We start from the raw sequence: 24,903 nt of genomic DNA on the forward strand, positions 1-24,903 counted from the left end.
ACATTGCTCAAAATAGATTTCGTGTAAATTCCTTTTAATTATTTTTTAGAGAACCACAACATATATAATGGTGGCCACAAGCAAATAACTCATTGAATAACTAAACAGTGTCTATCATCAGTGCAAATTTTGGTATTACTTTGTGCAGATGTAGTATTATACCCTACACCATTAACTAAATCATAACATACAAGTTTCGGAACATGAAAATTTAATAATGTCATATAAATACTTACGATAAAAGATATAAAAAATTTTGCAACCATTTTGTAATCTTTTTTTTGTGGCGGGGTTCGTAGCGACAAGCAATTCGCTGTAGAAATGGCTTACGAAGTCACCGCCACCCTTTTAGTAGCGGGCCGACCAGTCCGCTGGAACAGTGAACAGAAAGATGAAAACCCAAACACTCTGATTAAATAAAAGTCGGTACTTATCTTTATTAACGAAGATACAGAAACATAGTAGTGAACTCCGTGTCTACAGAGATCTGTCTAGTTCGAATCGGAGCGGCTAGGTCAGCGTCGGCTGACGACAAACAACAACTCTGCTGCGATGAACACACAACTGACTAGCAAGTACCCAATTCGGTGGCGAGTATACAACTGAGCGGCGAATATAGAACTGTCCTAGCGCTCGCGACTCCAGCGCTTAAGAAGCCAGAAGCCAGCGGTGGCGCGCGCAGACATGCGGCGATTTCCTGTATCGCTGGCGCTGCTTATGCGGACGGCGTCCGGACTTTGATGCTGCCAACCTTTTGGCAGCGGGCTCGGGTGGCATTACTGGCTAGGATATAACACTTTTAATAAACGTATTTATACATATTTTTAACAATTTTAAACAAATCTCACCCACACAAATCATCACATTCGACAATCTAGTCAGTAGACTAACTTGACCTATTTTGTAAATCACAACTACAATTCAATACTCATCGAAAGATGTTGGAATATTGAGAAAGGAAACTCGTGCTGATAAGATCATTTGTGTCTCTGTGGAGAAGTCTGTAGTTATGGCACTGTTTACATAAATAAACTAAATTTTTTATTTATTTTATTTTACATGTCTAGTTCCATAGGACCAAATCTTCAAGGTCATGGAATGTTTCAGCACATGAAATAACAATATAAAAATAATAACGGATAAAATAAATAGTTTATAATCCCAAAAAGGAGAAGCCATAACTTTAAGAATACGTAATATAACATAGGAACCAGCTTTATTTTTCAAGGAACTCCTCAACAGTAGTGGATTAACCCATGAGAAAACTCTTCATTTTTTATTTGAAAGCGCATGCATTACTACCAAGATATTTAAATTCTTGTGGTAGCTTATTTAAAATGGATGCAGTAGTATATTGCACACATTTCTGCACAAGAGTCAAGGAAGTGCAATACAAATCCAGACTGGATAATATTCTATACAGTTTTTAACAAATTATATAGTTGTTTAATTAGAAAAATAATCTGTTCTTTATACTACAAGAGCCATCCTCCTTCATCTAGCATATTGCGAGCGTGACTTTCATAATAAAGTCAGCTGTTACAATTTACTATGAACAATGATGGTAATAATGTGAATAACTTCTTAAATACTAAAGCTTCAGACATGGATTTGTGTTCAATGAGCTCATCCCACGGCTATGGTTTGAAAACTGTCATTGGTTTTTCTCCATCATGCTTGCAATGAGTTTTAATGCATTTTCATTAAAATCATATTAGTGACAACATTTCAAGTCGCAGTCCCTGTACAGTAGCTCATCCTATGATCATGTTGCCTGAAATCATCCCTCTTTCCGCTTAGAAATACCCCAGTGAACACTGGGCCTCGTGGCTTGCTAACCACCTTAACATTCACTCAGCTCCCCTGTTACAGTCCGTCTGACAGCTGGGCACCACGACAGACATTCATGCCAGTCCACTACCAACCTGTAAGATTCAGTCCATCTTGCAGCACTAAAAACAGCTGCTTGTACTGTCACCAGTTGAGTGATATATAAAGCAGCACCATATCTCACCATTCACATAAAGTCAAGTACTACCAATTTTTTTCAGATATTTAACTATTTCAAAACTTGTGCAATAATTTTTTGAGAGGCTAATCAATCATCATGAACATTCCCACTAGCAGCCATATACACATATTAACTTAAACATATATCTACATCTACATCTTCTTCTACATGGATACTCTGCAAATCAATTAAATGCCTGGCAGAAGTTTCATCAAACCGCCTTCACAGTAATTCTTTATTATTCCAGTCTCGTACAGCACATGGGAAAAACAGACACTTATATCTTCCCATGCAAGCTCTGATTTCTCTTATTTTACTATGAAGATTGTTTCTTTCTACGAAGGCGGCGCCAAAAGAATATTTTCGCATTTGAAGGCGAAAATTGGTGATTCAGATTTAGTAAGAAGATTCTGCCACAACGGAAAACGTCATAGTTTTAATGATATGCACCCTAAATCCTGTATCATTTCAGTAACACTCTCTCCTCTACTTCGCTGTAATACAAAATGTGCTGTCCTTCTTTGATCTTTCTCAATGTACTCCACTAATTCTATCTGTTAAGGATCCCACACTGTGCTGCAGTATTCCAAACGAGGGCAAACAACGTGGTGTAGGCACTCTCTTTATTAGATCTGTTATATTTTCAAAGTGTTTTGCCAATAAAGCGCCTTTTAAATACCCTTCTTTGCAATCAGTATTTTTTTTACTTTTATTACAAATGTAATACACTTACGTTTATGCTAATTTTAAAAAAATCTATTAAAATTTAAAGACGTCTTTATTGCCATTCTACTTCAACGTCTACATCTACATCTACACTCTGGAAAGCCTCCGTGAGCACCCAAATCTCTCTAATTTTACATTCGTGACCTCCTCGGGAGGTATAAGTATGGGGGATGCAATGTATTCGATACCCCACCCAGAAACGCACCCTCTCGAAACCTGGACAGCAAGCTACACCACGAGCGCCTCTCTTGCAGAGTCTGCCACTTGAGTTTGCTAAACATCACTATCACGCTTACCAAATAACCCTGTGACGAAACACGCCGCTCTTCTTTGGATCTTCTCTATCTCCTCCGTCAACCCGACCTGGTACGGATCCCACACTAATGATCAATACTCAAGTATAGGTCGAACAAGTGTTTTGTAAGCCACCTCCTTTGTTGATGGACTACATTTTCTAAGGACTCTCCCAATGAATCTAAACCTGGCACCCGCCTTACCAACAATTAATTTTACATGATCATTCCACTTCAAATCGTTCCGTACGCATACTCCCAGATATTGTTCAGAAGTAACTGCTACCAGTGTTTGTTCCACTATCATATAATCATACAATAAAGGATCCTTCTTTCTATGTATTCGCAATACATTACATTTGTCTATGTTAAGGGTCAGTTGCCACTCCCTGCACCAAGTGCCTATCCGCTGCAGATCTTCCTGCATTTCGCTGCAGTTTTCTAATGTTACAACTTCTCTGTATACTGCAGCATCATCAGCGAAAAGCCGCATGGAACTTCCGACACTATCTACTAGGTCATTTATAGATATTGTGAAAAGCAATGGTCCCATAACACTCCCCTGTGGCACGCCAGAGGTTACTTTAACGTCTGTAGACGTCTCTCCATTGAGAACAACATGCTGTGTACTGTTTGCTAAAAACTCTTCAATCCAGCCACACGTCTGGTCTGATATTCCGTAGGCTCTTACTTTGTTTATCACCTTTAAGTGAAAAAAACAAAGTAATCGGTAAATTAATTTCGCACTTCATTGCCTGTGGCGGTCATTTAGATATGTTCAGGTATTCAAATGGTACACTTGTTTTGGCCCATCTGCCTTTGCTCCTTTCTCATTTTAAACACTGTCATTTCTGTACCAGTATTGAATACAGAAAACTTCTGCAAATTTCAGAATTATTTCCAGAGCTGGAAAGTTCGGTAAATACTTACACCGAGATGCAATAACTGTTTCCATCAACTTGTGGAAGCTACTTCTGCAAGTTGCTGGAACTTGGGGAAGTAAACTTGGTGTGTTTCCACTTCAAACAACTTGCAGAATTAGCTTCTACAAGTGACCTGTGTAAGTTTATTTGCCAGTGGACACACGCCTTTAGACAATGTTTAAATTGTTGAAATCTTCTGAAATTACTGTATAGTACTTATCGATAACACCTAGATATTATGTTTTCAGGAAATAAATACTTAAGATCATTTTCTAAAAACAATTTGAAAAGTATTACATTTGTAATTTGTTTGGCTTTATCGTATTTCTCCTGTCAAATGCTAGATAACATAAAATTAAAAGCAGGGTTTGTCTCTCATGGTTGTTGTTTTTCTGACATGTTCCACATCCTGGAGGACCTCCTCACTACGGATCAATTGGAATGAAAGTAAATCTAATGTAATCTAATCTAATCTAAGTGAAACAAATTCTCAAAATTTTTTGTAGTTTTTAAATTAAAGACCTGTAACAATTTTTGCTTGGAAAGGAAATCGTTTCAAACACTGAAAACTGCAGATAGTTCCACATGTGGCGTTGGACGATGGAGGTAATCAAGGTTATTGAAGGTAATCTTCCTGCTTTGGTCGGACGAAGATACATCACTTTTCCAATAGAGTGCGTTGTCGGGGGTAGATCGCAGTATATCGAAAACATCAAGTGTAGTCGATTTGTGAGGAGGGCATTGAAGAGTTTGTTTTGAGTATGCGATTGTGTATATGTATTGTATAGTGAATGATGTACGGCACCGGTATTGGTTGTAGGTGTGCTTTTGAGACTGCATGAATTTGAGTGGTAGAAGGATGTAGAAAGATGCTTGCGAAATCATTAGTACTGACTCAAGAGTGGTTATTAGAATAGTGTGACAGTGCCCACCCATGTTTGTTGATGGAATGGAGAATGAGCTGAATCGTTAAGGTAAGCATGCAGTTTCTTTAACGTATATGTCACTGCCTTCCATTGTAAAGGTGTTACTTTGAAACTGTAAAACTTTCATCATGCCTGGACAGAAATTTTTCTTTGTCTTGCACGACTGTAGGATAGCGGCATGTGGGCCTACAGTTGACAGTGTAGCAGTACTGTGCATGTTTCTCCCGTTGTTTACAAATGTCTGTTGTCATTACAAGCAAGTATCTAAAGATAACAGAAAGAAAATGGATTATTTGTAGAGCTCTCTGTTCTCCAAGGCTCTTCATAGTCGTATAAAAAACTTCAGCAGTTTACCATGTAGAAGAAATGTTGCTAGCGGTGTTCATTCATTCTAGCCGAATGGCCCTTGGGCTAAATAGCTATCGGAATTGCAGTAGTTCTCCAACAGTGTCCGGAAGATTGAACAGTTTTGCGAACTTCTTCCTTAGTTCGTCGTTCGATGTAAGGAATGTTTATATTTTTCGTAATAAATTTATGTTTACACTCTTTTTAAGCTACGATTGATTTCTATGTAAACCTCAGATTGGCACTTTGAGTAGAACAATAGAATTTCCGCGAAATACTGTCATTAGATATCCTCATGTGGTGTGGGCCTGTTCCTCATGGTTTTAGGTAGCCCACATAAAGTATCTTTCATGCGTGCTTGTCTCTTTGCTCACATGGACTGATGGCTATGAAGACAGCATTTTGACACAGACAATTAGGTGCAGACGAATGCAGGGAATTGGCAGAGAGCGTAGGTGGCTTCTGTGATGAGGGTATTGTAAAATTGATGTATTCGAGCACTTAAAAAAATTTCATTGCATATGTTTTTGGATGGGGTCCGGCTTAGCAAAACACAATTTTGTTTTTATCTCGAACACGTTTAACTGGAGTTGCAGCATCATCAATGGGATTTTATTTTGTGGCTGTTAAGCATAAAGAATGTACTTTACTGTTTGTATACATTTAAATATTAATTTTTAAAATCATAATTACAGAATTTTGAAAAGACACACAAAGTTGTGAGTTCGTACCTTTTTACCACATGGTGTGGTTTTCCTAATGTATTATGTTTTTACAGCAATTGATTTCTGGTTTAGGTGTTCCATATTCTTCTCGCAGGATCATATCTCCCATCTTATCTTTACCTTCTTCCGTGTCTCTTTATTTAGCATTTTCCTAAAGTTTTTTTCTCTCGTATATATAGATTGGCTGTCTTTAGCATAGTACCAGTTTGCTATCTGAGCTCTTGATATACATACTCAATTGTAAATCCGTATCTTGGCAGCCATGTTAATACATTTTCAGTTGCCTGTGCCCTCTTTTATTCAGTTGTGTTGCACACCATAAAATGTATGATTAGTAGATATGGTCTATGGAACTTTCGATATTGCCTCTCAATACTGTAAAGTGTCCATGGGTAAATATCTGGGACAATTTACTGTAGCACGGTGACATAAATGTGTTGTAGCAAAGATAGATGCCTGACTGAGATTCATGACCAGTATCCACAGTTAAATGGAATAATTTCAAGCTTATGCACTGGCAATTATTATTTCTGTACTCTTTACAAAGGGAACAGAAGGGGAGGTCAATAGTAGTAGGCTATAATAGTAGGGCTACACAGGTCTATTGACTGCCATGTGTTTCTTTTGATGAGTGTCTATTGGAATCCAAAACAGAATTTTGTACTCTTCTTCACCCAATAAACACTCTTAATGTGCAACTGGAACTCTGTGGGAATTTTAATTGGTTTCTCGTACATGCCCACCATTCATTTACAACATAAATTTTGCATTTGAAATGTGGTTACCTGTATGTAGTTAAAAGATGATAAATACCAACATAAGTAGCAATGTATTCTAATGCTTTACTTATTCTCCAGGATATTGTTTGCAACAGTTGAACTCTGTGTGACCGATACGGTGAACTACCATGGATGGTGAGTACTGTATCCATTATACTTGTGCATACTAACTCACTAAAATGGCATGTGATTTACAAGCGCAAGATATTTCGTAGTTGCTGCCTCTGAAATTTACTGTAGTTGACTTTTCTAGAAAATCATATTTACTCCATAAAATTTCTGCATTAATAATTTAATAAGTAGAGGTAAGGCACTGTGATGAAATCTTGGAATATAAGCCAAGTGGTAGTGTTGTCTTGTAGCAATATTTCAGAATGTTTCCTACTCGCTGTGAGTGCTCAAGATGATGAACAGGAAACTTCTTGAAACATAGTTACAAGATGACGCTGCCACTCAGCTGATATTCGGAGGAGATTTCATCGATGGAAGTACCTGAAAAAGCCTGCATTCCAATGTAATGTAGTGCTTAATACATTGAGTATACTGCCACATTTTTTTCACTTATGGACCACAACATGGCTGTTTAGTGTCCTTTCTGTTTAGCTTATGCGGAAAGCAATTATTTTCAAATAATGATATGATTTTATCATGGAATAGATGAAATTTTATGTCAGCATTTGGTTCATTAGAAATTTCATCCCAGGTCACCTCTTGTAATTGATACTGAAAAATACACTATGTGATCAAAAGTATACGGACACCTCGCTGAAAATAACTTAAAAGTTTCTGGCGCCCTCCATTGGCTATGCTGGAATTCAATATGGTGTTGGCCCACCTTTCGCCTTGATGACAGCTTCCACTCTTGCAGCCATACATTCAGTTAGGTGCTAGAAGGTTTCTTGGGGAATAGCAGCCCATTCACACGGAGTGCTGCACTGAAGAGAGGTATCGATGTTGGTCGGTGAGGCCTGGCACAAAGTCGGCGGTCCAAAACATCCCAAAGGTGTTCTATAGGATTCAGGTCAGGACTCTGTGCAGACCAGTCCATTACAGGGATGTTATTGTCGTGTAACCACTCTACCACCGGCCGTGCGTTATGAAAAGGTGCTCAATTGTCTTGAAAGAGAGCAGTCGTCATCCCTGAATTGTTCTTCAACAGTGGGAAGCAAGAAGGTGCTTAAAACATCAATGTCGGCCTGTTCTGTGATAGTGCCATGTGAACCAACAAGGGGTGCAAGCCTCCTCCATGAAAAACATGACCACACCTTAACACAACCCCCTCCGAATTTTACTGTTGCCACTACACACGCTGGCAGATGACGTTCACCGGGCATTCGCCATACCCACATCCTGCTATCGGATCGCCACATTGTGTACCACGATTTGTCACTCCACACATTTTTCCACTGTTTGATCGTCTAATGTTTATGCTCCATACACCAAGTGAGGCATCATTGGGAATTGACTGGCGTGATACGTGGCTTATGAGCAGCCGCTCAACCATCAAGTCCAAGTTTTCTCACCTCCCGTCTAACTGTCATAGTACTTGCAGTGGATCGTGAAGGAGTTTGGAATTCCTGTGTGATGATCTGGATAGATGTCTGCCTATTATACATTATGACCCTCTCCAACTGTCAGCGATAAACAGACAAGATCGGCCTGTACGCTTATGTGCTGTACATGTTCCTTCACGTTTCCACTTCACTATCACATCGGAAACAATGTACTTGGGGATATTTAAGTGTGGAAATCTTGCATACAGATGTGTGACACCTGACCACATTCGAAGTTCGTGAGTTCCGCAGAGCACCCATTCTGCTCTCTCACGATGTCTAATGACTACCGAGATTGCTGATATGGAGTACCTTGCAGTAGGTGGCAGCACAATGCACCTAATAAGAAAAACGTATATTTTTGTGTCCGGATACTTTTAATCACATAGTGTATTTGTTCTGGAGTATTAATTATTCTGCCGGCTGGTGTGGCCGTGCGGTTCTAGGCGCCTCAGTCTGGAACCGCATGACCGCTACAGTCACAGGTTCAAATCCTGCCTCGGGCATGTATGTGTGTGGTGTCCTTAGGTTAGTTAGGTTTCAGTAGTTCTAAGTTCTAGGGGACTGATGACCACAGATGTTAAGTCCCATAGTGCTCAGAGCCATATTAATTATTCTGATTTCCACTAGGAGTATCAGTACTGTAAAGTGCAAGGCACTATCTTACTTATCTTAACTAACTGTGCATCATGACCAGAGGGAGCATTTGTTATTGGATGTTCAGTTATTCTCTTGCTGTGAGCTTCATCAAAGGTAACATGCAATTAGTGACATACTGTCTTTTTCACCCATGTTGAAGAGTTAATTACTGAGATTTAATTGTAGGTTTCCAGATAATTTTTTTGTATCAGAATCCTTTAGAAAATCTACACTAAAACCATCATTCTACCTTATTACTCTATACTCAAGTATTCGTGTGACATAAGCTAATTTTACTAATCTACACATTCTTAAGCATTTTGGGGGCTCTTCTGTTATTTTGACTTCTGTCATATTGGCTGATGATATACTTTCCGGGATGTGAGGTCGTGGTCCAAGAACTTTTCTGCTCCTTACGTTTCGTCCAGGACTGCGCTGGACCTCCTCAGAGGTGCTGCTCCACTGAGTCTTTCCGACTGACTGGTTGGGTGTCTGAGAGCGACTTATATATTGTGAGAAAGGGGAGCGTGACATACTGTCTTTTTCACCCTTGTTGAAGAGTTAATTACTGAGATTTAATTGTAGGTTTCATTCTGTCATATTACCCTAAAAACATTCTGACACCAAGAATGACAGGGTCCTTGTTTTGTGTTATACTGCCGCCTCACTATACATTTTCTGCAAGAAGTACAGCCAGCCTCTCTTTCCCCCTCATATTCAGGTATAGTCCATTTCTAATATACCCTCTTCTCAGAGTTGTAGCAATGGGTGTTACACTCATGTAAGATTTCATTTGTGTGACCTGCAGTCTGCCGAATTCTGCGTTCACAAGCTCACAGCGTGTTAACGCATGGCAGGTTGTGGCACTGTAGGACCTCCACAAAACTCGCATTTGTGTGTATAGTTGCTACTCCTACTTCATTTAGGTCACATCTAATGTTGTAATATCTGCCCATAGCCAGGCTGTCCCCTGCTCCACCTACTGTGCTAATCTGGGCCTCTTTGTCAGAATATTTCCAAAAATTCCCAATGTCTTCTATCACGTGGCTAAGGCTATTTGTGATCAGGCACCAGTTCCTATGCCCCACCCCTACCCCACCCCACCCCTGCTTGTCTGGGGTTAGAATTGCCCGAGGCATTCCTGCTTGTCGTAAGAGGCGACTAGAAGGAGTCACACATTTCGGCCTTTATGTGATGCCCCCCCTGTAGAATTTGACCTCAGTTTTTTAAAGAGCGAGCCACTTGGGGAAGGACGCCTTACATGGTGCATAGTGTCCATCATGCGCTGAGACCTCTCGCATCCTTTGTCGACATGGATCTGCACTCCTGCTCATTCTCCAGCAGTTGGGCAAGGTCACCCTCCTGAGTGCATTTTCCTCATACTCTGTGCATTATTGCTTTCTGTGCTATTGACGTTAATGGACTTCTTAGCTCATTTGTGTCTGATATGCAGCTTGGTAGCCAGTCTGTTGTGATGGGGCCGCCATGTACCCTGTTGGTTGTAGCCCCCTGACCACACAGGGATCTCTCTGCTGATGCCTGTGCAATTAACTCCACACGTATGCCAAGGAGTAGATGTTCGTCACCCTGGGGCATCGGGACTTCCAGCAATGGCCATCCTGCCAGGTGCTCTTTGCTGCAGCTGGGCGGCGCCCGTGGGGAGGGCCATTGATCAGAGTGGGTGGCATCGGGGTGGATGACACGTCACGAAGCATAGTATGTCATCTCTTGCTGGGGTTTGACCATCAACAATCTCTAAACTGTCAAGGTCTAACTTCAATTATAAGAAATATGACCCCAAATTGTGGTTTGCCCCCCACCCCCCTGGCCACACCATGGGAGGAACAGCAGACCAAGGATGGCAGCGAAGCTTATTAATCGCAGATGGCAGCGAAGCTTATTCATCCCAGTACCTCGTATGTTCAAGAGTTGATGGGGAATCTTTTTTGTCAATGAAACCTCAGTTTTTTTATGGAGCATTCAGAGGACATGTATGGGGAGGTGGAGGGCTTGTCCAAAATGCGGTCAGAGTTGGTTTTGATCAAAACAACATCCTCTGCCCAGTCACAGGCGCTACTTGCCTATGACAAGCCGGGGGATATTTATGTTTTCATAATGCCCCATAAGAGCTTAAATGTGGTCCAGAGTATCTAATTTCACCCGGACTTTCTTTTGCAGTCTGACGATGAGCTGCGTGCCAATTTAGAGTGGCGAGGTGTCCATTTCGTCCGGCGCGTCCACCAGGGTCCAAGGGATAATCAGGTTGCCACCGGTGCCTTCATCTTGGCCTTTGAGGGTGACACTTTACCTGAGAAGGTCGAGGTGATGGTCTATCGCTGTGATGTAAAGCTGTATATCCCTCCCCCGATGCGGTGACACCCCACCACCACTACTTACAAGCTCTGAGGATGAGGTGGAGATTCTGGCATCCGCTGAGAACCTAGCTCTCGCTGGGCTCTCAGACACAATGATGTCGATCAGACATGTACTCATCTCGTGGCAGCAGGTGACCCTGAGGCATAGACTGCCTCATTGAGTGTTTCATGCCTTCCCAGTCTCATGGTCACCTAAACCTCCAGTGGAATTGTGGTGGTTTTTTCCACCACCTGGCTGAGATATGGCAGGTGTTAGGCTTTACACCTGCTTTTCGCATTTCCCTTCAGGAAACCTGGTTCCCAGCAATGCGGACCCCTGCCCTCTGCGGCTATAAGGGATATTACAGGAACCATGTGACTGTAATAGAATGTCAGGTGGACATTGCATCCGTGTCCTGAACTCAGTATGTAGTGAACCTGTGCCCCTTCAAAGCCCTCTTGAAGTTGTGGCTCTCAGGATAAGGACGATCCAGGAAATAACTGTCTGCAATGTATATCTTCCTCCAGATGGTGCAGTACCCTGGAATGTATTTGCTGCACTGATTGATCAGCTCCCTAAACCTTTCCTGCTTTTGGGAGATTTTAACACGCATAACCCCTTGTGGGATGGTGCCATGCTTACTGGCTTAGGTAGGGAGGTCGGAAATTTACTGTCACAACTTGACTTTTGCCTCTTAAATAGGTGGCCCCACAAATTTCGATGTGGCATATGGCACATGTTCAGCCATTGATCTCTCGGTTTGCAGTCCTGGCCTTCTCCCATCTATCCACTGGAGAGCACGTGATGACCTGTGTGGTAGTGACCACTTACCCAGCTTCCTGTCACTCCCCCGGTGTCAAGCCCACGGACACAATCAAGGCAGACTGAGCATCTCTGCTGTCACCGCTGAAGCTCCCCCACATGGTGCCATCGATGTTGTCGTTGAGCAGCTCTCTGCATCGGCGGAAAACGCGATCCCTTATTCTTTAGGGTGCCCCCAGCCAAAGGCAGTGCCTTGGTGATCATCAGAAGTTGCTGAGGCAATGAAAGGTCATCGGTGAGCTCTGCAGCGACATGAGCGGCACCTGATAGCCTTTAAGCAGCTCAGTGCCTGTATTCGTCAGCTTATACGAGGGTTATTCCAAAAGTAAGGTCCGATTGATTGCCAAATTGAAACCACAGTGAACATCAGAAATGTTTTACTTGTAACAATTAGCTACACCTTTCAGCTACTTCTCTACGTAGTCGCCGTTCTGACATAGACTTTTGTCATAGCGTTGTACCAACTTTTCAATAGCCTCATCATAGAAGGCAGCCGCCAGTGCTTTCCGCCAATTCTCCACGCTGGCCTACACCTCGTTGTCTGTGTCAAAATGTTGTCTTCAAAGACAGCGGTTCATGTGACCAGAGATGCGGCTGAGAATTGTCGTGAAGACGAAACAGCACGACAGTTATGTAATGTTGGCTGCATAGCTTCAGGCGAAATTTCTCACCAGGCCCTCGTACTTGGCGGCAGACACTATTTTCTAGACATCTTTACGCGCTCACTGCGAGCTCAGAAATGAGAAGAGCGACGTGATGCTAACTGGGGTTATACTAGAGACACTACCCAACACATCTGTGCAAAGCTTTATCGGATTTTCATAGTCGTTTCCATTTCGCGACCGATCGGACCTTACTTTTGGAATAACCCTCGTAAAATGACAGAAACAGGCGTATTGGGAGAAGTACATCTCAACCATTTGGTAACATACGTCACCTTCCCAAGTCTGGACGACGATGAGACATCTTTTTGGGTACCAGACCCCAACAGGTGTCCCTGGCATTAACATCAATGGCGTGTTATCTACCAACGCAAACATGATTGCCGAGCACTATACTTGAGCCTCTGCGTCGGAGAGCCTCACGGCAGATGGAAAGAAAACCCCTCTCATTCAGTACATGCCACAGTGAACCAATGCCCCATTTACAGAGTGGGAGCTCCTCAGTGCTCTTGCACATTGTCCCGACACAGCTCCTGGGCTGGTTCAGATACACAGTCAGATGATTAAACATCCCTTGTCTGACTAAAAGCGACATCTCCTCATCATCTTCAACTGGATCTTCCATTGCAATGATGGGAGAGCACCATCATTCTGGTGCTCAAACCTGGTCAAAACCTGCTTGATTTGATAGCTACCAGCCCATCAGCCTCACCAACTTTCTTTGTAAGCTGCTGGAATGTCTGGTGCATCGGCGGTTGGGTTGGGTCCTGGAGTCACGTGGCCTACTGGCTCCCTGTCAGGGCAACTTCCACCAGGGTCACTCTACCATTGATAATCTGGTGTCCCTCAAGTCTGCCTTCCAAACAGCCTTTTCCAGATGCCGACATCTGGTTGCCGTCTTTTTTTACTCGTGTAAAGCATACGACATCACCTGGTGACATCATATTCGTGCCGTATTGTAAGAGTGGGGTGTCCGGGGCCTGCTCCTGATTTTTATTCAAAACTTCCTGTCGCTCTGTACTTTCCGTGTCCAAGTCAGTGCCTCCCATAGTCCCGTCCCCCTGCCTCACATTCAGAAGAATGGCGTTCCCCATGGCTCTGTTGTGAGTGTCCCTATCAGCAGCTGTTGGGCCCTCCATCTCACCTTCTCTGTATGCGGATGACTTCTGCATTTCGTACTGCTGCTCAAGTACTGGTGTTGCTGAGCGTCACCTACAGGGAGCCATTGACAAGGTGCAGTCACGGCTTCCAGTTTTCAGCCGCGAAGTCGTGTGTCATGCATTTCTGTTGGCGGCACACCGTTCTTCCAGAACCAGAACTTTACCCTAATGACGATCCACTCACTTGTAGTGAAGACGTATTGATTCTTAGGACTGTTTTTTGACACCCATCTTCGTCAGCTTAAGCAGAAGTGCTGGCAGCACCTCAATGCCCTCTGCTGCCTGAGCAACACCAACTGGGGTGCAGATCGGTCTATGCTGCTGCAGCTCTACAGAGGCCTTGTTCAATTCTGCCTTGACTATGGGAGTCTGGTTTACGTTTCGGCGGTGCCCTCAACGTTGCGTTTACTTGACCCTGTGGCATTTCCCTAGCCATGGGATCTTTTAGAACAAGTCCAGTGACCAATGTCCTGGTGGAGGCCGGAGTCCCTCCATTGAAGATTAGACTTTCACAACTGCTCGCCAGTTACGTTGCACGTGTTCATAGTTCTCCTGCACATCTGAATTACCGTCTCGTCCATTCATATACACCTCCATGGTGCACATCTAGGCCGCAGATTATTCTGGACCTTTCGCATGACCCTAAGGACTCTGTTAATCCTTTGGCTCTCTGCTATCACTTCCTCTCACTTCTCGACATGTAATGGGTCCATGTAGTGGTTTACACCAACGGCTCGGTGGCTGATGGTCATGGAGGCTTTGCATATGTTCATGGAGGACATATTGAGCAGCACTCCTTGCCAGTTGGCTGCAGTGATTTCACTGCAGAGCTGCCAGCCATATCTTGTGCTCTTGAGTACATCTGCTCATGCCCTGGTGAGTCATTTCTCCTGTGTACTGACTCCTTGAACAGCCAACAAGCTATCAACCAGTGCTACTCTCGCCATCCTTTGGTAGCGTCCATTCAGGAGTCCATCTATGCCCTGGAACGGTCCTGTCATTCAGTAGTGTTTGTGTGGACCCCAGGATACATCAGAATTCCAGGCAACGAACTTGCCGACAGGCTGGCCAAACAGGCTATGTGGAAATCGCTTCTGGAGATGGACATCTCTGAAACTGATCTGTGTTCTGTCTTATGCCGCAGGGTTTTTCGGATTTGGCAGACGGAATGGCAGAACAGTATGCACAACAAACTGTGTGTCATTGAGACTAAAAATGTTTGGAAGTCTTCCATGGGGTCCTCTTTCAGGAAATCAGTTGTCCTATGCCGGCTCTCCACTGGCCATACGTGGCTAACATATGGTTACCTCTTCCATCGCGAGGACCCACCTTTGTGTCACTGTGGCTCACAAATGATTGTTGTCCACCTCTTGCTGGATTGCCCACTTTTAGCCGCTTTGCAGTGGACTTTTTGTGGTTTTCTCCTTTCTTCCAGCTGTGTTTTGTATGTCTTAATTATTTTAGTATCACCCTTGTGGGATTGTTTTAATCGGAGTGAGGGACCTACGACCTGGCAGTTTGATCTGCCCCTCCCCCTCTTTTAAAGAAATCAACCACCCCTGTTCCAAAATTTGTCCTATACGAGGTGCATTCAAGTTCTAAGGCCTCCGATTGTTTTTCTAATTAACTACTCACCCAAAATCGATGAAACTGGTGTTACTTCTCGACGTAATCGCCCTGCAGACGTACACATTTTTCACAACGCTGACGCCATGATTCCATGGCAGCGGCGAAGGCTTCTTTAGGAGTCTGTTTTGACCACTGGAAAATCGCTGAGGCAATAGCAGCACGGCTGGTGAATGTGCGGCCACGGAGAGTGTCTTTCATTGTTGGAAAAAGCCAAAAGTCACTAGGAGCCAGGTCAGGTGAGCAGGGAGCATGAGGAATCACTTCAAAGTTGTTATCACGAAGAAACTGTTGCGTAACGTTAGCTCGATGTGCGGGTGCATTGTCTTGGTGAAGCAGCACACGCGCAGCCCTTCCCGGACGTTCTTGTTGCAGTGCAGGAAGGAATCGGTTCTTCAAAACATTTTCGTAGGATGCACCTGTTACCGTAGTGCCATTTGGAACGCAATGGGTAAGGATTACGCCCTCACTGTCCCAGAACATGGACACCATCATTTTTTTAGCACTGGCGGTTACCCGAAATTTTTTTGGTGGTAGTGAATCTGTGTGCTTCCATTGAGCTGACTGGCGCTTTGTTTCTGGATTGAAAAATGGCATCCACGTCTCATCCATTGTCACAACCGACGAAAAGAAAGTCCCATTCATGCTGTCGTTGCGCGTCAACATTGCTTGGCAACATGCCACACGGGCAGCCGTGGGGTCGTTCGTCAGCATTCGTGGCACCCATCTGGATGACACTTTTCGCATTTTCAGGTCGTCCTGCAGGATTGTGTGCACAGAACCCACAGAAATGCCAACTCTGGAGGCGATATGTTAAACAGTCATTCGGCGATCCCCCAAAACAATTCTCTCCACTTTCTCGATCGTGTCGTCAGACCGGCTTGTGCGAGCCCGAGGTTGTTTCGGTTTGTTGTCACACGATGTTCTGCCTTCATGAAACTGTCGCACCCACGAACGCACTTTCGACACATCCATAACTCCATCACCACATGTCTCCTTTAACTGTCGATGAATTTCAATTGTTTTCACACCACGCAAATTCAGAAAATGAATCATTGCACGCTGTTCAAGTAAGGAAAATGTCGCCATTTTAAGTATGTAAAACAGTTCTATTTTGGCCGCTGGCGGTAAAATTCCATCTGCCGTACGGTGCTGCCATCTCTGGGACGTATTGACAATGAACGCGGCCTCTCTCTCTTTCCAGTCCGGAGAAAAAAAATTGGAGGCCTTAGAACTTGAACGCACCTCGTACATCACTGTTTTGGCAACTACCTGGCAGCAAGACTCTTTCCTGCTTGCTCTGTTTTGGTACCGGCCAACACCTATCTAGTTTCTTTGCTATAAGTCTGCTGCACCTGTAATCAAAATATCTGATTCAACGACATGCTACTCTCAGCAAAAGTGAGGAAGAATTGCTGAACTTGTTGATGGAATGCAAAGTGTAATGAGTCCAGAATATGGATTTCAAGTAAACCAAAAGAAGACAAAACTAATGAGGAGTAGCAGAAATAAGATTAGCGATGAACTTAACAAAGAAGTTCGGTACCACGAAGTAGACAAAGTAATAGAATTCTTCTAGCTTGGAGGTAAAATTACGTGTGATGGATGAAACAAGGGGGACATAAGAAGCATGACTACTAGAGGTAAGCAGGCATTCCTCTCTAAAAGATGTCTACTAGTCTTTGTCAGGAGTTGAAGTGTAGTGATATTTATGGACATTATAAATTAGATGGACTAATGAGATAAGAAATGAGGAAATTCTCTGCAAAATCACATAGGACAGGAAATATGTAAACACTGACTAGAGGAAAGGACAGGGAATAATTTATGTGATAGTAGATTGAGGTATGGAGGGCATAAACTGTATGGGAGGCCAAAGATTGGAATATATGCAATAAATAATTGAAAATGTTGGGTGAAAGTGCTACTCTAAGAAGAGAATATTGTCACAAGAGAGAAATTTGTGGTGGCCCACACCAAACCACTCAGACAGATGAAAATAAACAAATAAATGAATGACATTAAGTTGGTTATCATGAGTCTGCTTCAGAAGTCAGCCTGGTGGCAGCAAGATTCAAGCCAACTGCTACTGAATATTGGCAGTAAATTGGTCTCAAAGTCAGCCCACAAAATAAATCACACATACTCTTGAAGCACTGTCTTTTAGTTCCGTGCAAGATGCATCAGTATGATAGAAACATTTACCATACTTTGTTGTATGGTTTTATTAGTGGAAGACAATAGTCTGTATATAAAGTTAGCATGCATCGAAATGAAATTTGCGGCTTAGTCACTGCCAAGTTTTTAGGGAAGGAATGTAGAAATTGACCTTAACCATTAGTGTAATGTTTCTTTTAATATTACTGAAGTGGGCTGTAGGATTTTTAGGTGGACAGGACATGTTCCTGACATTGATGTAGGTATGTACAGAAATGTGTTGTAGTGCAGCTTTCATTCTTACAATCTTCTGCTAAACATGATGCACCTGTGTGTCGATAAAAACTATTTCCTAACAAAGCTTTAGACCATTTAGGGGAGACACTATATAAATTGAACAATTACCTGCTGATGCAGCTATGATTGGGTAAGTATTCTGCCTTTACTGTGAAGCCAAATATCCATTGGATTTTTCTGAGCTGTGTTGTTGAACCCAGTTGTTAATGACCACATTCAAATTCAGAATAGCACGTTGATTGGCAATTGCCATCTAAGACATCAGTTACCTGCAGCGTTCTACAATTCTCGCCTATTTCTCACAATATTGCCATTTGGCTCATGGCAATAGACTTTCTACGTAACATTCTATAGATGCATCCAGTGTACTGAAAATGCAGTATATTAATTTTTGGCTTGAACACTAGGGAAGTTGTTCTTTCTTTTCAATCTTATAATTCATGTCCTTTAATCACAATTTCAAATGACATTCACACAAGTTATACCCTGGTGTTTGGTACTGAAACTCTTTAATTTAATTCATCAGATTCTGTTGGACAGTATTGGCCAAAGCTGTCATGGAATAAGCAGAAAGTTCGCAAGATTCAACAACAACAATCATCAGATCAATGGTTAAGTTGTAATTGCCATTATTTCCACAGCAGAGTTCCCTGTCTCATATTGTTACAGACCTCCTTTTCCATTAATCCTATCAGTTTGTATCATCATCACCAACACCTTTTCTTAGGCTTGAACAAGAACACTGCCTTTGGGAAGAAATCAGGAGGCCTTCCATAGAATTGATAGTGAGAGGAACATGCGGAAACAATGGTAGGAAGAAGTGATACAATAATTGGACACAAATGAAGACATCAAGGAATAACTGGCATAATAGTTGAGGAAACTGTAGAGACTAAAACGTGGAAGACAGAAACTGGACCGTGCACGACTAGTAATGGGGAAAATGCTTATATCATTCCTGTTTTCAGGAAGGGGCATAGAGCACAAAAACTTGCAGGCTATAGACGGTCGAGGAGGAATTAATGAATGACCCTGAACATAATCAAATGTAACATATTGTGCTTAAATAGGTGGAAACCCTAGTTATGTTTTGATTATAAACATAGTCATTAAAAACTTGGGCGTATACATACAGGCTGATTTAAAGTGGAGTGGCTACATAAAGATAATATTGTAGAAATACTTAATGCCACACACATTCATTGGAAGAAACATCAGCTTAAGAAATCTTAGTTTAACTTATTTCTGACTGTAACTTTACATGTGTGTGGGAGAGTTATTCAGCCACCTAGAGTCGGTACGAGGTGAGATGAATTTGTTTGGGCATCTGAATGCTAGCTGGCAACCCCAGGACCCATGCATCACATGGTTGATCCAGCAAAGCAACCATTACAACCCTGCTCAAAAACAAAGATGGTCAGTGTAGCTGGAAATGGGAAAATCCTCAGTGCAACGAATTAGGACAATGGTTGCTTGCCTAGCTGAAGAACAGATGATGCAATAGAAATTAGAGAATTTCAGACAGTCTGAAATATGGATACTTGCAACTTTAGGAATTCAGTAATAAATCGGAGTTACAAAGTGAAGCATATCTGAATATATCATCAATCTCAGAAAAATGAGTTAAATTCAATGAAACAATCATATTTATAATATCTTAAAAACTACAAAAGCTAATAATTTACAGTGACTAAATATCATCACAGTGAGCCTTAGAATTGACAACTTTGAAACCCTTCGTGTAATTTCATCAAACAATATCTCAGATGATAGCATTGCACTATACCTATCGTCCCTGAAAGCCAATCATCTGTATCTGTTTTATTTTTTAATTCATTATGTTTTTATATTATTTTCATTATGCAGATGTTTTTCAGAACATTGTATTCTCCATGATGACAAAGCAACTGAATGCACAATGAATACCACATATTGTGTCATACTTGTGTAATTATTTAAGGAATTATATTTAAATTGATGGTACAGGGTGGAGAAAGGGAAGGCAAGGGATTAGTGATGTCAGTTGCATCGGGACGTTACGAGGAGTCAGTGGCAACGAGTGAAAATGTGTAACGGACTGGGATTCAAACCCTGGGTCTGCTGCTTACTAGGCAGGTGCATTAACCACTGTGCCATCGGGGACACAGTGTTCTCGCAACTGCGCAGGCTGTCTCGGCGTACCTCACAGCCGACCACGTTCCCACAGAGTATTGCCTATACGCAGTCCGCATCCATTTTCTTCACGCTCACTACTTTGGGTTTCCCATAGGAGGTCGGATGTACTTTTCCATCCACATTGGATCCATTACCCATCTAGGCAAATCAGTTATATGAATGTGTAGTGTCTGTTCTTTTAGACATGTCCAAAAGAACAGACACCACACATTCATATATATTTAAGAAATATTTTACTATTTTTGCCAATAACTTAATTTAAATATAATTATGGTCAGTAATATAGAACCACAGAAATTTAAGAAGTGGTCAACAGAACATGTTAGCTGACACCACTATTGAAAAGAGGACCAAAAGATGCTTCTGCCAAGCAGGCATAAATAATAGTTTAAACAATATTTAACGTCTATCTGTAGTCACTGAATATGAGTGCACTTACACAAGAATACTAGCTTATTTATTTATGAACAAACTGTTATGTATTGAAAAAGGCATTGGTGTCACTGAAGTATAACATGGCTTTATTTAAATATTGTTGAAATAGATTAGTTTAGTGTGGAAAGTGGTCAAGTTGAGTCACGGTCAAGTCTGTAGTACTAAGATTGATGTATTTTTGGTGTGGACATAAGAATTAGGCAGTGATAGAACACGGTTGGAATCAATTGGATATGGCACTCACAAGGGAATGACTGAGGACGTTGTATGTTGAGTTCTTTAAGAAGGCAGACCTGTGTGCGGTACAGTACGATAATCAATCCTGCTGGGATAGTTTGTAGGTGTCATACTGAAACAATGTGTACCCAGTTGCTACTGGACTATCAGATCATGATTCACAATTAATGGAAATAATGGAACTTTACAACCCTGAGGCAGGTTCGCACAAAACAGTGAGGCTTAGTTTAATGAGAACTGGATACAATCTCTTGAAAGTAAGCTAAACTGTGTGGTATGAGATGAGTTATAATTATGTAGAAAAAAATGCTAATGTCAAATTCAATTTATTCGATAGTAAATTTGTGTCAGTATTTGAAAGTTGCTTTCCTAAAAAATTATTCAGAAGACCTCAAAAAATACTGTAGTATTTTAAGGAAAGTCATTACAATGTCCAGAAGTGTGCATGTCGTGACAGAAATAAATAATGCAGATAATAAGAGTAAAACTGTATGGGACATTGTCAAATGGGAGGCAGAACAGCCAGCCAGGGTACAAGATTCTGTAACAATTAAACTAAATGACAGTGTTCTGACAGATAATTCACAAGTTGCAAGTACTTCTAACAGACACTTTCGAAACGTAGCAGCAAGTATAGGATTAAATTGCTCAGTTGAAGAGCGAAGAGAATATACTGAAAATGTCATCCCACAAGATTTTTAAGGCATTAGAAGTAGCATCAACATTCTTTCTTGAAATTAATGCAGTTATAAAAATTCCAAGAAACGATAGGTCTTATGGGTTTGATGAAATTTCAAACAGAATTTTGAAAGGTTGTTACAACTTAATAAATAATGTCCTTAGTGATATAAGCAATGCATCACTGGCAAAGAGAAGTTTCCAGACAGGTAAAAATATTTAATTATTAAACCAATTTGTAAGAGAGCTGTCGTCCAGTTTCCTTACTGACATCTTTTTCCAGAATAAATGAAAAAGTAGTGTACTCAAGAGTAGTCGCACACTTAAGTGGAAACAATTTACTTAGCAGGACACAGTTTAGATACCAAGAAGGCCATTTATACATTCATTAGTCAAATAGTACAAGCCTTAAACAATATTGTATCATCTGTTGGTATTTTTTGTGATCTTTCCGAGGTGTTTGTGTGGATCGTGATACTCTTTTAGAAAATCTTAAGTTCTACGGGATTAATGTCTTTACACACAGCTAGTTTGTATCAGACAAACAGAAAGGTTGTGCTGAATAATTCAGACAGTGTTGGAAAGGCAGAAAATTTTAGTGACCTGGGAAGACACACAAATGGGGACCCACAGGATCAGTTTTGGCTGCACTTCTATTCCTTATATAAGTGAATGACTTTCCACTTAACATTCAGGAAGCAACATTTGTACTTTTTGCAGATGCTACTAGTGTTATAACAAATACCATTAGATAGAAAGCAACAGAAGAGTTGGTAAGTGATATTTTCCAAAGAATTAAGTGGTTATCTGAAAATGGGCTCTTCCTAAGTTTTGAAGAAAAAAGAAAAAACACTGCATTCAGTTCTATTCACAACAAATAGCCATACCAACAGTTGATGTAGCTTATGAGCTAAGTAAGTAGAATGCTCCAAATTTTTGGGTGTGCATAATGATGAACACTTGAACCGGAAATAGCATATTATTGGACTTCTCAAACAAATGCATAGACTATTGGGCTGCAGGATCAGAGTGACAGGTTTTTTCAGCAAGTGAGCAGCATGAAAGTAGATTTGCAGCTCGACTCTGCGACATTATCGATCTATTCTTTTTAAACACAGCCGTACATAGCCCAGTTACCTAAGGTGAAAGCAACGTCAGGTAAAGTCGCTATTCGTTTGCTCGTATGGAATGCTGGTTAGGGAGTCTAATCAGCGGAATACCCATTGGATCACTAACAGTCGTTCTTCCCGTGCACCGTTCGCGAGTGAAGCAGGAAACGGGGAAGTGAGTTCGGTACACCAAATACCCTCCAGCGTAAATCATAAGATGGGCTGTCGAGTATAGAATATCGTAGTCTGATTATGCCGATCGTAGTGATGAAGTGCTTTGTAGATTGTGTGAATTCGAAAGGTATTATACTTCCTTAAAATGTCTCGCTATGAGACCTAAATAGAACCAGGATTATAGAACCAGGATTATTCATATCAGAGTCTGAAAAAGAGATACATTTGGGCACAGACTGGACCCGTAGAGAGTGAGCAAATCGGACGAGTTCCCTGACAACTCGAGTTGTATCACAACACTACTACACAAGCCCAGATAACTTCCAAAATTGTAAGGCGCAGATTTATAAACATGATTTTTAAACTGAAAAACTTTTCTAATGACGGAAGTAGACTCTGGGCAAAATTTATTGGGTATATGCTGTAGATTAAAACTGAAAAATTTGAAAATGGGGAAAATTAAGGAAATTGGGCATGGATAAGTCAAAAGAACCAGAGATTTCGAGAGTTTCAAATCCCAGCCGTGTTGGGGATTTTTTCTGCCCGGGGACTGGGTGTTAGTGTTGTCCTCATCTTTTCATCATCATTCGTGACAGTGGCTAGATTAGATTGTATAAATATTGGACTGTGTAAACATTGGGACTTTGTAACGGCGATCATGACCGCGCAGTTGAACGCCCCACAAACTAAACATCATCGAGAGTTTCAGAGATAGTGTGAAGCAATGATTTAGTGAAATGAGGGAAAAGAATGCCGTAGAAGACCAAGAGAGATGAAATAGTGAAGGCAGCAGAGTATCAAATAGGTAAACAGACAAGAGATATCGAATTTAATCGATGAAAGACGAAAATATAAAAATGCAGAAAATGAAGCACGCGAAAGGAACACAAAAGTCTAATAAATGAAATATGGCTAAGCAGGAATGGCTAGAGAACAAGTGTAAGTCTATAAAAGCATACCTGGTGGAAAGACAGATACAGCATAAAGGAAAATTAAGGAGGCGTTATAGGAGCTATACAAGGGAAATGAACTGGAAGGCAAAAAGAGAAGAGGAAGTAGATGAAGATGATGTGGTAGGTATGATACTGCGAGAAGAATTTGATAGAGCACTGAAAGACCTGATACAAAAAAGGCGGGCGGCTGTAAACGACATTCCCTCAGAACTGCTGCATCCCTTATGAAAGCCAGTCATAACGAAACTATTACGTCTGCGTGCAAGATGTGAGAGACGGGAAATGCCCTCATCTAAATCTACATGGATACTCTGCAAATCACACTTATGTGCCTGGCAGAGGGTTCATCAAACCACCTTCTCAATAATTCTCTATTATTCCAATCTCGAACCTCGCGGAAAAAACGAACACATATATCTTTCCGAGCGAGCTCTGATTACCCTTATTTTATTATTATGATCGTTTTTCGCTACGTAGGCTGGCGTCAGCAAAATATTTTCGCGTTCGGAGGAGATAGTTGGTGATTGAAATTTCGTGAGAAGACCCTGCCGCAGCGAAAAACGCCTGTTTTAATGATGTTCACCCCAAATTCTGTACCGTGTCCGTGACACTCTCTCCTCTATTCCGCGATAAAACAAAACGTGCTGCTCTTCTTTGAACTTTCTCGATGTACCCCGTTAATCCTCTCTGGTACGGATCCCAGACCGCGCAGCAGTACTCCAAAAGAGATCGGACAAGTGTAGTGCAGGCAGTCTCTTTAGTGAATGTGTTATTTTCTAAATGTTCTGCCAGTAAAACGCAGTCTTTGGTTTGCCTTCCTCAGAACATTTTCCTTCCCTAGGTATTTAGTTGAATTTACGGCCATTAGATTTGACTGATTTATCGCGTAACCGAAGATTAACGAATTCATTTTAGCACTCATGTGGATGACGTCACATTTTTCATTATTAAGGGTCAACTGCCAATTTTCGCTCCATACAGTTATGTTTTAAAAATCTAACTAGACAATAAACGTCAGCATCCTCTGCAAACAACCTAACACGGCTGTTCAGATTGTCTCCTAAATCGTTTAGATAGATAAGAAACAGCAGAGGGCCTATAACACTATCTTGGGGAACGTCAGAAATCGCTTCTGTTTTGGTC

The 24,903-nt window shown here is 41.6% G+C and overlaps 1 protein-coding gene across 1 annotated transcript in view; it reads left to right on the forward strand.

The window, feature by feature from the left end:
* Nucleotides 1–4,772: 4,772 nt before the first annotated feature.
* The window catches only part of LOC124598833 (transformation/transcription domain-associated protein), a 441,523-nt gene continuing 421,392 nt past the window's right edge, over nt 4,773–24,903 (forward strand). Inside the window, exons 1-2 of the mRNA XM_047136029.1 lie at nt 4,773–4,927; nt 6,807–6,863. Of these exons, the coding sequence (XP_046991985.1) occupies nt 6,857–6,863 (7 nt within the window). The 5' untranslated portion in view covers nt 4,773–4,927; nt 6,807–6,856. The remainder of the gene's footprint in view (nt 4,928–6,806; nt 6,864–24,903) is intronic.

The sequence above is a fragment of the Schistocerca americana genome, chromosome 1, assembly GCF_021461395.2.
Source record: "Schistocerca americana isolate TAMUIC-IGC-003095 chromosome 1, iqSchAmer2.1, whole genome shotgun sequence".
NCBI lineage: Eukaryota > Metazoa > Arthropoda > Insecta > Orthoptera > Acrididae > Schistocerca > Schistocerca americana.